The sequence below is a fragment of the Triticum aestivum genome, chromosome 2D (genome assembly GCF_018294505.1).
Source record: "Triticum aestivum cultivar Chinese Spring chromosome 2D, IWGSC CS RefSeq v2.1, whole genome shotgun sequence".
NCBI lineage: Eukaryota > Viridiplantae > Streptophyta > Magnoliopsida > Poales > Poaceae > Triticum > Triticum aestivum.
Genome location: NC_057799.1, coordinates 591,105,301 through 591,119,228, shown reverse-complemented (window position 1 = coordinate 591,119,228; position 13,928 = coordinate 591,105,301). Strand labels below are relative to the sequence as shown.

The 13,928-nt window shown below is 45.8% G+C and overlaps 1 protein-coding gene and 1 non-coding gene across 2 annotated transcripts; both read right to left on the bottom strand.

Moving 5' to 3' along the window:
- Nucleotides 1-4,207: 4,207 nt before the first annotated feature.
- LOC123056246 (U5 spliceosomal RNA) lies at nucleotides 4,208-4,326 on the bottom strand. Its single transcript, XR_006426680.1, has one exon. It is a non-coding gene; the product is annotated as a U5 spliceosomal RNA (small nuclear RNA).
- Nucleotides 4,327-5,033: 707 nt separating this feature from the next.
- Nucleotides 5,034-8,038, bottom strand: LOC123054765 (cell division protein FtsZ homolog 1, chloroplastic). The gene is made up of 6 exons (XM_044478611.1): nucleotides 7,706-8,038; nucleotides 7,191-7,290; nucleotides 6,766-6,995; nucleotides 6,217-6,384; nucleotides 5,692-5,925; nucleotides 5,034-5,506 (listed from the first exon to the last, which is right to left on the bottom strand). The coding sequence occupies exons 1-6, from the start codon at nucleotides 7,928-7,930 to the stop codon at nucleotides 5,252-5,254; spliced, it is 1,212 nt and encodes a 403-aa protein (XP_044334546.1). The 5' UTR covers nucleotides 7,931-8,038; the 3' UTR covers nucleotides 5,034-5,251.
- Nucleotides 8,039-13,928: the final 5,890 nt, after the last annotated feature.

Genomic DNA, 13,928 nt, shown 5'->3' with positions numbered 1-13,928 from the left:
TGAGTAGAGCAATGGAGTCACTATAGTCATCGGTCACCGCGGTGCGCAACATGTTGTGGGCGGTAGCATTGAGTTGATCATCAACCGCTTCTCTTGGAGTGAGATTCATGGGATCCTTGGGGTTGAAACCGTTGACCACAATCCACCATAGTTGTGTAGATGCACTGCGAATATGAGAATCCATATCTAGCTTCCACTTAGCAAACGCGTTAGCTTTCAAAGGGGGCGGAGGCCCCACAGGATTAATGCGAGGGTGCTGCAAGGGTTGTGGTGAGTAAAAGGGTTCCACGGCATTGTACTTGGGAACTTGAGTGCGAGCCGGGGATGCAAGAGGTTCTCTCGAATCATCCGCATCATGAACCGCATTTGGATCAAATGAGTTTGAGGCGGATGTCGAGGGCTTTAAGCGAGCATCAATTTCCTCCTTGACCGAGGAGCGAACTTCTTTCAACATAGCAGTTTTGAGGTCCGCAAACATTCAAAGAATATCGGCCGCGGTCAACAGGGCCCCCGGGTTAATGGGGGCGACGGGAGCAACGGCCGGAGCAACAAGTACGTCGGCCGCGGCGGGGGGTAGGTTTTGACCATCCTCCGCAAGTGGTGCGTCACCTCCCTCATTCCCTAGATCGACCATATCCTCTAAGGTTGTAAAACCTTATATTAGAGAACCTGGCTCTGATACCAATTGAAAGGATCGATACGGTCGACTAGAGGGGGGGGTGAATAGGAGACTACAAATTTTACTCTTTCTTGTCAATTTTAAGGCTTAGCGGATAAAAAGGGTTCACTAGATATGCAACTAGGTGAACACAACCTATATGACAAGCAAGCTCTAAGCTAAATATGCTAGGCAACAAACTAATTAGCAAGCCAACAAGCATACAAGGCTAAGTAAAGTGCGGGAAAGGATTAACCACAAGTGAGACGAGGACGCGGATTTTATCCCGAAGTTCACTCTTCCTTGGGGAAGAGCTACTCACCGTTTGGAGCGGTGCCGGAGCCAAAGCTTGCGGAACGCCACCGAAGGCTCACCGTAATCTCCTTCGAGTCACCCCCAACGGATGAGCCTCGAATCACTCGGGGTTGGTCTTGAAGGCGACCACCACACCTTTACAAACTTCTCCGGAGCACACCACAAGCAAGGAAGCTTCCGGAGGAACCTCTAACCGCCTAGGAGCCCAAGCTCCAAGAGTAACAAGTCATGGTGGATGAATGTTGCGGGGAACGCGATTTGGTTTGGTCAAAGTGTAGATCGGGTCTTGCTCTCCCAATCCCCAAAGTTTCAACAAGATTGGGTGGAGGGATTGAGAGTAGTGAGCAAAATGGGGTGTAGCAATGGAGGAGCTCAACAAGACATTAGGGTTGAGGGATGGAGGAGGAAGAAGGGGGCTTATATAGTGTTCTTGGCCGGGAGGGGATTTCTGCCCGTTGGACCCCGTGCGCACGGGCCAAGTCAGCCCCGTGCGCACGGGGTGTCCAGTGAGTTTCGAGGTACCCCGTGCGCACGGGGGTCAGAGACCCCGTGCGCACGGGGTGTCCCGAAATATTCTGACTACCCCGTGCGCACGGGGGTCAGAGACCCCGTGCCCACGGGGTGTCCAGAAGATTTCTGATGAAACATCACAGGACACCATGGCAAAGCACACAATAAGTGGAATATCTGAGGAGGTGTAGGAGGGCTGGTGTATCTGTCTTGGAGGCATTCCCACACGACACTAAATCCACGAAGACCCCTCTTGATAGTGCGGTTTTACCTACGACTCAAATCGAACCAAAACGAAAAACCTTTGAGTCGCCGGTAACCACGCCTTTGATCTTTTTGGACTGGGGGGTCGCACACCTCCATCAATGGACACCTTGGAACCAAAGTCCTGAGATAAACTTTAGCAACCAACATTAGTTCCACTAACCACATTGTCATCACACCAAAATATAATCTAAGTGATACTTGCACTTTCACTCTCCTACACAGGTATTTTTCGATGTGTATCATTATACTTACATTCTATGGTGTATCACTATTTAACTATGAGTTCTATTTTAATAGGATCATATCACAGATTTTAGAACAAAACTAGCAGTCATTTTAGTGGACTCGGAATTGAATGATGATAATATAAGAAATCGAGACATTGAAGATGACGAAAACAACACAGATCCCACGGATTGTATGATTCTGGAAACACCCCCTGAGAACCTCAAACCATTGAGTACATTGTCAGAAGTTGAGCTCATCTCGCAATCATTTATCCTTTCGCCCTCTCTCACTCCAACATATGATAACTTAATAGATGAACTTTGTTTGTTCATCGGTATGGTTGATGATGTCGCTCTACTAGAGTAAGCCATATATTTTTTAGTTCATTTTGTATTTTAATAAATTACTCTGATTTTATTATAATTGACAGAATTTCAATTTTACAGAAGCGAATGGGTGAAAAGCTCTGATCCTTATCCCATTAGTTTGAATTTGAGACAAATAAAAAACATATTAAATAATGATGAATGCATGGATGTTGATTGCTTCAATATGGCTGTACGGATACTAGCGCACCATGAAGTCCAGCTTTTCAGAGACATTCCATGTCACTACATGGATCTAAACCTTTGTGTAAGTCATTATAATCCTGTATTACATTTTGCCTCATGGAACTAATATTTTCTTTTTCTTATTTTAGTCCATGTCCTACTATGCACGAGACTCGCGTCATCGTGACAATATGGACATTGCTATGTTGAAATCGATGTTTGATAGCTGGCCAGACAGTAATGAGTATCATATTTCATAGCGTGATATAGTAAGTTTGAAAATTTTAATTTATAACAATGGTTTGTCATGCCTTAACTAATGTTTTCTAAATTTTTAAAGCGTATGCATCGTTGCAGATTTTATTGCCATGGGATATTTCTATTGTTTGTTCTTGATGAAAATAAAAAAGTTGTCTCAATTATGGATCCGATACCAATACCTATTTTGGGAAAAAATTGTACTTAAGACTGTGGTCAACAACCTAAACCGTGCGCTCCAAGTTGCAAACCCTGCATTCAAAGACGACATCTCTAAATGGGAATGCAAAGTTCCTGTTGTTCCAACAAACTCACATGGGTATGAATCTTTTCAATGCATTACAAGATTAATTGATTTATTCAATAGGCAATGTAATATTTTTATAAATGCAGTGCCTTGTCGGGTTATTTGGTGTTTAATTTCATGCACTCATTGTGCGATGGACAGCTATATTTTCCCATACCCCAGGTTAGTATTTACACCATGCTTATTTGTATACACATTGCACATTATTTTGTTATAACAATGTTGCATAATGCATATGTAGGATTATTTTGAACTGAGAAAGCAATCTTTGGTGCATATTTTAAAGTATGAAGAGAATGAAGCTCAAAACAACATCCCATCAATTGAACAAAGCATCATAGATCGCATCAATAGATGGACCTTCATTGCTTCAAATGATGGACCTTCAAGAGATGCATAGTTGTGGTTTCTAAAATTTCTTTTTGTAACAAATTATAATACAATTATTATGTCATCGTGCATTTTATGTGAAGACATGTTTCTGGATCATGTGTTACACGCGCGCTCATATCGTTGGCATAAGGCACCATGATAAAGACAGTTGGCTCGGTAATAAAAACTCACTAACATAAAAAATAGATTCATAATAAATGTTTTATTACTGATTATGATCCGTGCGTTGGATCACAAAATATGTCACTCTTTTGAAAATATATTTTAATATTATATTATATCAACTCATTTTGTTTGAGACGTGCGTTGCACGTGCATGCTTACTAGTCACAATAAGAAGATATTTCATCAAGGAGCTTCACATGAGCGTAAAAATTCAGCCAGCAGGTATAGTAGTAAAAAAAAACGATCAGGCTATAGAATTCAGCTAGTACTAGTAAAATTCAGTAAGGAGCCTCACATCCGTGTAAAATTCATAAGTACAGACACGGGCAGAGCTCGCCGGCCGCAGCGTGAGGCTCCTGCCGTTGTCTCGGACATGAAGCTATGCATTAATGGGTAAGGAGCGTACGTCCAGCACCTAGCAGCAAACGTTTCCTCATAATTTAAGGGGGCAAATTTTCTGAAGCTAAGGTAGAGAGGGCTATTACAGGCACGAAGCAGAGCTCCGCATCCGATCATCCAAAGTTCGAATTGCAAAATTTAAAATTGAATTGTGGGGCCCTCCAGTTAAGGAGGATCCCCTTCAAAAATTAGCGTATGCTGCTGATTGCAGTGTGCACACGGTATTCTTTAGTAAAAGGCGAAAGAATAGTTCGCTTTGTGCCCGCTGCGCAGCTGCGTGCCTTTGAATGGAAGCCGTGGCCCTCTTTATATACTGCTGCCTGGTAGCGCTGCGACTCCGAGCAGCGATGTGGGACTAATCACTCTGGGAAATGAGAGCCTCCACTCCGCGCAGCCGCAAGTAGGTGGAAAAGGCCGAGGCAAAGGGCTCACGGCCGGGCAACCCTGTGGGCTTCTTGGCCCGGTGATACTTACTACCAAAGGCTACACGACGCAATACGAGATGCTTTCTTGTCCGGTGTTGTGCACTTGTGCTGCATATATTCTCATCGACAAAACCCCCTGAAAAATTTAAAAAAAAATGTTGTGTTGCATTCCCTCAAAAAAAAAAAAGTTGTGTTGCAGACATGCATGGACGGATGTATATTGCTTGGACATGACTGGTTTTTCTTGATCTACTACTTGACAAATCTCATGTATGTCGACAACATTTTAGCATTTCTATTTTGGCAATATAAATAGGCAGGCGGGTACGCGCACCATATGACACTGGATCAAACTCTCCATGAGAATTCATAGTTTGCATTATTTGTAGTTTCCTTACAAGAAAAGACGGATGAAATTTGAAAGAGTTTGACAATTTCCGTAGTCCCCTCGTTTTCGAGCAAGAAAGTGGATACACTAACACGCAGAATCTAGCCGGATTCAACAATCGCACACAAGCTCATACACACCCACAAAATGCAACAGGCGAGACCTGGGGTTGCCAAAGCTGTCAACGAACAGAACACTTTCTAAACCAACCGAGTCAAGTGTCTGAACAATACATACACTAGGCGGGAACCTAATCACTACGCAAAACTAGTTTTAAGAGTGTTTACACGGCCAAAAAGAATAACACCGGCTAAAAATCTCTACTGCCTCGAGAAAGTGAGAACCACAGCCTCACAATCGCAAGGTTGTTTGCCTGCTGAACAGTGTTCAGGAGAAGAGCCTCCGGGACCATGTCGGGACGGCCACCGCCGGTTGTTGCGCCGCAGCAGCCGTTGCGAGGCTAGCCACTTTTTCTTTCGCCTCCAGTATCCGTGCTCCCTTCGGGTCAGCCAGAAGGGACTTCTGGAAGGACTGCGGAAATCCTGTTGCGATGATGGTCACGTGGATCTCGCCGTTATAACGGTCGTCGACCACAGCTCCGAAAATTATGTTTGCCGAGGGATCAGCCAAGCTTGTCACGATCTGCAGAAAGTGAATGAGTGGTGGTTACTCTCAAAACAGTCAACAGTACATCACTTCCATGTCAATGACCTAAATATGCATGTATTGGTTCTACTGCCAGCTGTTTCGATGTTCTAATGGCCTTCATCAATTCTTCAAAGACCATCAAAGATAACGGTAAGGAGTCAGTGATGTTGTTCACGCACCTGAGAGACCTTGTTCACTTCTTGTAAAGTGATGTCCTTCCCACCAGTGATGTTGTACACGACACCAGTAGCTGCCTCAATGGATGACCCTATCAAAGGGGCAAGAGTTGCCTGCTCAGCAGCTTCTTGGGCACGGTTTTTGCTGGAAGAAACACCAACTCCGAGCATGGCAGTTCCAGAATTTTTCATCACAGCTTTCACATCAGCAAAATCAACATTCACGAGCCCAGGTATCTGCAGAATTTCAGATAAGTATTATGTCATCTTTATACTGCTATAAAGATGTCAATTGGTAGTGCCGATCTGTTCACATTTGGCTTACACCACATATTGAATTTGTCACAAATGGATGGAATTGAGGGCAAACTTAGAACTAAAAATCTTTTTAAGCATACAGTTTTGTTTTTAACAATAGCAAGAACAACCTTTTTAAGCTTATAGTATTGTTTTTAACCATAGCAAAAACACACAACATTGTGCTAGTCACAACTAAGTAACTGCAGCATAGAGAAGGGGAAAACCCACCGTGATAATGTCTGATATTCCTTGGACACCCTGTCGAAGGACATCATCTGCCAGGAGAAATGCGTCTTGCAAGGGCATATTCTCATCAGCAATATCTAACAACCGATCATTTGGAATCACAATCAGAGTGTCAACACTTCTTTCAAGCTTCTCCAATGCTTCGAGTGCCTGAAGTGGTGACAAGAAATTAAAATAACTAGAGAAAAACAAAGTCTACTTAAGCAGGAGTGGTCCAAAAAGAAAGAGTAACACCGCAAACAGAAATTCCAATGACTAGCAATCAAATGAATTCATATCAGACAAATGATGGTAGTTAATAATCGAATGTATTTTAGGGGTATTTTCACAAAACAAATAGCAACAAACTGTATACAACAGCATTAGGGGACTGACGCTAAGACTACTGTAAGGACTGAAAATGACATTGCTGGAGGTAGGGCTAACTCTTGTAGCTAGCGTTTGCATAACAGTCTATATGATAAATAAATAAAAAGTGCCAACCTTAACCAAAATTACCAAATATTTCTCAACGAGGCACCAAAAATATACCTGTAGAGAGCGCTTGCGTCCTTCGAAGCTGAATGGGTAGGTGACAACACCGACAGTAAGATAACCGGCCTCCTTTGCTATCTGGGCAACAACTGGAGCAGCACCGGAGCCAGTACCACCTCCCATCCCAGCTGTTATGAAGACAAGGTCAGAATCTCGGAGGGCATTAGCTATCACTTCCTTTGATTCCTCGGCAGCTTGTTCTCCCAAATTAGGATTTCCACCAGTACCTGTTTGCACAGACATACTTAGTCTCGTTAACAATATGCGCTATTTACAGTGGAATTTACAGTCCGCAACCATGTGTCATCTGGTATACTGTTTGATTTCTGTTCTATTTTTCAGCGCACCAACACAAAGTTTGCATTAGGGGCGAAAACGCCCATAAAGACATCCTTCTTTCATAAGAAGATAGGAAGTATTACCCAGCCCACGAGTCAATTGTTCTCCAATTTGTAGCGGATGTTGCGCCTGGGAATTCACAAGAGCCTGGGAGTCTGTGTTTATAGCATAAAACTCGATTCCCTGAAATTGTATAATGCATTCATCAGTATTTGAGAAAACAGACAATGAATGTGCAGTCATCGTCACTGTACAATTATACTGCATTAGACTTCCCTAGATGCTTCTGTGAAGGCAAGGAATAATTTTCAATCTATAAGCACACATTTTATTGTTTAGGAAACAATGTAGTAAGCATACATGAGCATTCGTCACACCAGCCTACATAGACTCGTATGCTGAACTAAAGCACACCACGGGTGGTGGCCTGGAACGGATGGGGAGGAAGGAAACAATGCCGCTGATTAACTCGCTCGCTTGCTAGGTTCGAATTTCAAATCAGACTAGGAAATGGATCTACACGCCGAGCACGGGGCAGAAAGGAACCCCAGTTCCGCGGGAGGAGGGGAGGAGGTCCAAGCAAGGGGCGCCGCGCTACCTGGAGGCCGCTGCCGATCATGCGGTTGACGGCGTTGTTGCCGCCGCCACCTACGCCCACGACCTTTATCCTCGCCGTCTCCACGGGCGCGAACGCGAAGGAGCACCGCACGGCCGCATGGCGCGGCCGCCGCGGGTGGTTCCGGCACCCGCCTCTATGGGGTCCCCGGGGAGGCAGACCCGGGAGGTGGAGGAGGGCGGAGGCCGACGAGGTGGACGGCGCCATTTTCCCTTGGCCGTGCGGGGAATGGGCGTGGGGAGAGGTGGCCGGGAGGAGAGGGGAGGGGATCTGGCGTGCAATACTCTAGGGTTTTGGGGAGATTTTGGAGGTTTTTGCTTGGCTGGTTTTTCGGAATCGACCAAATATCCCCTGTCGTGTCTACAGTACCTTCCCGGCTGCGGTCGGTTAGGTTTTTTTTGGGGGGTCATTTCTTTCTTCTGCAAAATATCTGCAAAAAAAGGAAACGGTTCAGCAAAACATGAAAATGTGAGATGATACTTTTTGAAACTTCGGTGACTTTATTTAATCAAAAGACAGTTAGTAGTACATCGATATGTTTGATACGCCAAGTCTAAGCGTGCCATGTACAATGGTGAAATTGACAAGATAACACATTTTTATCCTGTGGTTTGTGTCAAGAACGAACAAAAACGTGTTATTTTGTCAATTTTGCATGCATTATATGTGCGTGCAAATATAAGTTGCTCCCCAAGCTTCGAGGGTCTTTTGGATACACGAATTATGTGTTGTGAGCCTATGACAATGCTTATGTTGCTACTTTTTTAAACAAAAAATCCCATATATTAATCAGTTTAAAACATGCTTACAATCGTTCATTACAGAATACGCCACACATGACGGAACACTATAGTAAAGAAGATTGTCCGGCCTATTGTCAAAACTAAACTTGGCAATCTCATAAGCCGCCATGTTTGCGTGGCGATTGATCTTGACGATCTTGAAATTATTTGTAAGCTTCATAATACTTCGTGCTTCCCTCTTAAGATCAACAAAAAGGAACCTGTCAACAAAATCATTTGCAAGAAAGGGAACCACAAAAGAGCTATCAGATTCTACAATAAAATGGGTTTATTGAGACTAGTACCAACATAGAGCCCGGCAAGGCACGTGCGAATCTCCGCTTCATCAACACACGTGCACGACCCAATAAAATCCCAAGAAGAAAGAATGACTACTTGGCAATCCCAAGAAGAAAGAATGACTACTTGGCTAGCAAGCGACAACAAATAATGTTTGCCATGACCAGTGTTTGACTTGACTGATTAGACAATATTATTGACTAGTGGGCATCTTCTTATAAGATTTATAGCTTACAACAACCTGTGTTACTTCTTTTGGCAACTAACACTTGATTACATGTTTTGAAAGGATTAAGGCAAAATCGTACGACATGAGGTTGGTGTAGTCCACGCACATGCGCCACGTGTAGTTTTTCTTCAATACCGTTACTGGGTTTGCCAGCCACTTCGGGTGTGTGACCTCTCTTATGAACTTGGCCGCGAGCAAGCGTGTTATTTCTTTCCCTATCGCCATTCGCTTTTCTGCGGCAAAGCGTCGCAGGGCTTGTTTCACCGGCCTCGCATCCTTGCGAACGTTTAGGCAGTGTTCGACTTTGTTGGTTGGCACCTTTGGCATGTCGACGGGTTTCCGGGCGAATATGTCCTAGTTGGCTCGGAGGAAGGCGAGGAGCTCAGCCTCTTGGCTCTCTGAGAGGTCTCCGCCGATGGTTAGCGTCTTGTTGGGATCATCCGGGTGTATCTGGAATTTCTTTGTTTGTTTGGCTGGCTAGAACATGGGCCCTGACCTTGGTTTATATGGGAGCTCGACCTCTGATCACCCTATCCGTTTTCTTGTCTTGGCGAGCTCGACGGAGGCCAAGGCGGCCTCATCGAGTTCCACGTTGGCAACCTCGGCTTCGTAGGCCTTTTCGAGCTCCCCCGTAAGGTATTTGTGCCGTTCGGACCCGACATCTTCAGCTGTATATAGCCGTAGGATGGGACCGCCATGAATTTCACATATGCGGGCCTGCCCAACATCACCTGCTAGTCGCTCTGAAAGGGAGCAACCTCAAACTGTATGGTTTTGTTTCGGTAGTTGTGCTCGTCTCCGAAGACGACCTCGAGCTTGATCTGCCGCAAGGGGGCGGGTTGGGCGGCCCGACAGCACCCCATGAAACCCCACGTCCGACCTATGTAGACTAGACATTGAGATCTTCATCTTCTCCATGGTGTTAGTGAAGATAATATTGAGGCCGCTGCCTCCATCCATTAGGACGTGTGAGAGGCGGCAGCCCGCCATGATTGGATCTAGCACCAAGGCATGCTTGCCTGGAGGACGGCGTCCTTGAGGTGATCCCCGACGTCGAAGTTTACCGTTTCCTGGGTCCACACAAGCCGCTCGCTGGTTGCGTTTTCTGCTGCGTAGATCGCGCGTCGCCCAAGTTTCTGGTTTCGGCGTGTATCCGCCGTCATGAATATCATATTCACGGAGGTCTCACGAGCGGGCTGACGGCTTTGTGGAGCCTGTACAATGCCTCGCTCGCGTTTCCACGCGAGGTGGTTAGGGCCAGGGTAGACCCCCAATGCTTTCCCTCTGCTAATCATACATGTGGTCGACGAGGTGTGAGGGCGAGATGTCAAAAAGTCGTCCCGATCCATCGGAGACCAGCTCAAAAGAGCCGAACGTGAGGGATTGGCCTGGCGGGAGCTCGCTGTCCTCTTCTGATTCCGCACCGGGTTAGATCTCCGATCAACGTCGCAATTACCTGGCGCGCCAACTAACGGAGCGAAATACTGTTAGATCCCTCAGCAGGGTTCATGACGAGATCAGAAGTACCGAGACGGAGTCTGCACACACTATTTACCCAGGTTTGGGCCTCCGAAGAGTAATACCCTACATCCTACTTCTTCCTGTTATTCATGGTGAGGGGATACCTCATGCAGAGGATTACAATGGTGTACCGAACTACTACCGAGAGTCTGGATCTAAGACTGGATTATGAATGATGACCTAGATCTCCCTTTATATAGACAGGAGAGGTATAGGGTTTACATGGGGGGTAGATGTCAGCTACGCGGCTGCCCTCTAGTCTTGGAGAGCACGAAGGTCGCCTCCACCTCTTAGGGTTTCCTCCTACTGTTGGTCCTAGCGGGCCTTGTGTATCTGGCGAGGCCGGGCCCCTTTATGTTAGGTACCCCGAGTACAAGAGCCCGTCAGCGAAACTTACCGTTTATCCATATCCATTATGTAGCTCAAGTCGACAGTCAATAAAAACCATATTGTGGTCCAACAACCAGAACGCTAATACCTAACATAATTCCCTTCTATGTTTACAAATCCATGCCACCACTGACATGATATGCGCCATACACCTATCCCTAATAAACCATTCCACATGCCACCCACTCATCCTTGTTGTAGTGCCCAGGCGCGACCATGTGTGTGACTGGTTTAGGTGTTATGGCAATGGCTTAGGAGAACATCGATAGATATTGTAGTGATATCAATCTGAATTATTGTTGGTTTGCTTGTGTTTCTCTCAGTGGTTCGAGGGATCTTTTAGTTATTACACACATCCAATTTTGTATCCGAGTTTGCACCATATTTGATATCCATTTGTTCCCGTTAGTATTCATTTCCGGAATTTCTATATTCGTTTCCACTTTCGGAAAGAAATGTGAAAACACATGTGGCAACACTTAGTTTCGTCCGCTTTTGCTCCATTTCCATCCCTGCTCACGAACCAAACATGATGTTCGACTAAATGGGTAGTTGTTAAATGAGCCATATCACGAGCCTCAGTGTTAGATTTCTTGCTCCTATGTCTAAATACAATTCTCTCTCGGTCGTTGCACTGGTCTTGATATCCTCAAGGATTTGACCGTATAAGCATTTGTCGACCCTTGGATACATGTATAACCTCCGGATAGTCAGAGGCCACACACAATACTAGCCAAAATGAAGTTCATGTATAACCTCCGGATGGTCAGAGGCCACACACAATACTAGCCAAAATGAAGTTCATCCATGAGATTGAGAACCTCCCTGCATGCCATAGTTGTGAGACTACTCGGGGTGAGTGATGCCATTGAAGACAATGGCTGATGCGCCCTTGTAAGTGTTATCCTCCCCTATGCGTACCACATGAATCACACACAGTTGTGTCTCTGAAACGACTACACCAACATAAATCTTTGAGCTCCTAATCGAAGGTAGGATCCATCGATGTCGGACTAGAAACCTTCGGCCTCCCCCTGTGCTACATCTCCATCGTCACCTCCAAATCAAAGATAAAGCTTTCCACAAACAGGAGGGTGGACATGGGGGATGGAGGATTTCTTCATGCATTGCATTAAGCCATCTCTAAAGCGGCTCACCAAATCTCTTCCATGTGTCCAGACTGAACGGTATGGACACTTTTAGGCCTCCAACATAGATCCTCATCTTGGGATGGACCCATTTAGACGTCTAAACCCCCACAGTCCTCCCAAAAATTAGTGGGACGTATGAGGGATTCTAGACGTCCACCACATTGAAGTCCTACAACCCGATTTCACCTAAAACTTTGGTCGACTATAGAAGCATCGCCACATTTACACCGTCTCACCGACTCCCACCATCCCGCGATGAACCTTCGTTGTTCCACGCATACCACGTTCATGGTATGGCAAACCAACAAGTCGCATTGAGGAGCATAATAGGCTATTAAAAAGTCAGTCGGGCACCCCCAAACTCTACCTCCGAGCCCATCCTCTGCATTTTCTCACCTCTATTCGCGGTCCAAACCCCCTAGTTTTTCATCCACCGTTTGTCGTCACCATGCTGTGGATGAAGATAATGTGATACAAGCAGTTGACGCCGATGTGTCGCATCGAAATCGTAGTGGGGGTCCATGTTGTGGACGCCAGGTGGTAGGCTCGCATTGAGGCGAGCAACATATGAGTTCTCAATGGTTCAAGGGATCTTTTAGTTATTACACACATCCAAATTTGTATCCGAGTTTGCACCATATTTGCTATCCATTTGTTCCCGCTAGTATTTGTTTCCGGGGTTTCTATATTCGTTCCCACTTTCGAAAAGAAATGTGAAAACACATGTGGCAACACTTAGTTTCTTCCGCTTTTGCTCCATTTTCATCCCCGCTCATGAACCAAACATGATGTTCGACTAAATGGGTAGTCGTTGCACCGGTCTTGATATCCTCAAGGATTTGATCGTATAAGCATTTTGTCGACCCTTGGATACCATGTGTAACCTCCGGAGAGTCAGAGGCCACACACAATACTAGCCAAAATGAAGGTCACCCATGAGATTGAGAGCCTCTCTGCATGCCATAGTTGTGAGACTACTCGGGATGAGTGATGCCATTGAAGACAATGGCTGATGCGCCCTTGTAAGTGTCATCCTCCCCTATGCATACCACATGAACCACACATCTCGGTTGTATCTCTGAGACAACTACATCAACATTAATCTTTGAGCTCCTAATCGGAGGTAGGATCCATCGAGGAGCCAACATCGATGTCGTACTAGAAACCTTCGACCTCCCCCGTGCTACCTCTCCATCGTTACCTCCAAATCACAGATAAAGTTTTCCATAAATAGGTGGGTGGACATGGGGGGTGGAGGATTTCCTCATGGATTGCCTTAAGACATCTCCAAAGCGGCTCACCAAATCTCTTCTATATGTCTAGACCGAACTGTATGGACACTTTTAGGCCTCCAACATAGATTCTCGTCTTGGGCTGGACCCATTTGGACGTCTGAACCCCCACAGTCCGCCCAAAAATTGGTGGGAGGCATGGGGGATTCCAAACGTCCGCCTCATTGGAGTCCTACAACCCAATCCCACCTAAAACTTTGGCCGGTTATAGAAGCATCGCCACATTTAGACCATCTCACCGACTCCCACCACCCCGCGATGAACCTTCGCTGTTCCACGCATACCACGTTCATGATATGGCAACCGATGAGGCGCACCGAGGAGCATAATGGGCTATAAAAGTCGGCTGGGCACCCCAAACTCTACCTCCGAGCCCACTCTCTACATATTCTCACCTCTATTCATGGTCCAAGCCCCCTAGTCTGTCATCTGCCGTTTGTCGTCACCATGCTGTGGATAAAGATAATGCGATACAAGCAGTTGACGCCGATGTGTCGCATTGAAATCGTAGTGGGGGTCCATGTTGTGGACGCCAGGTGG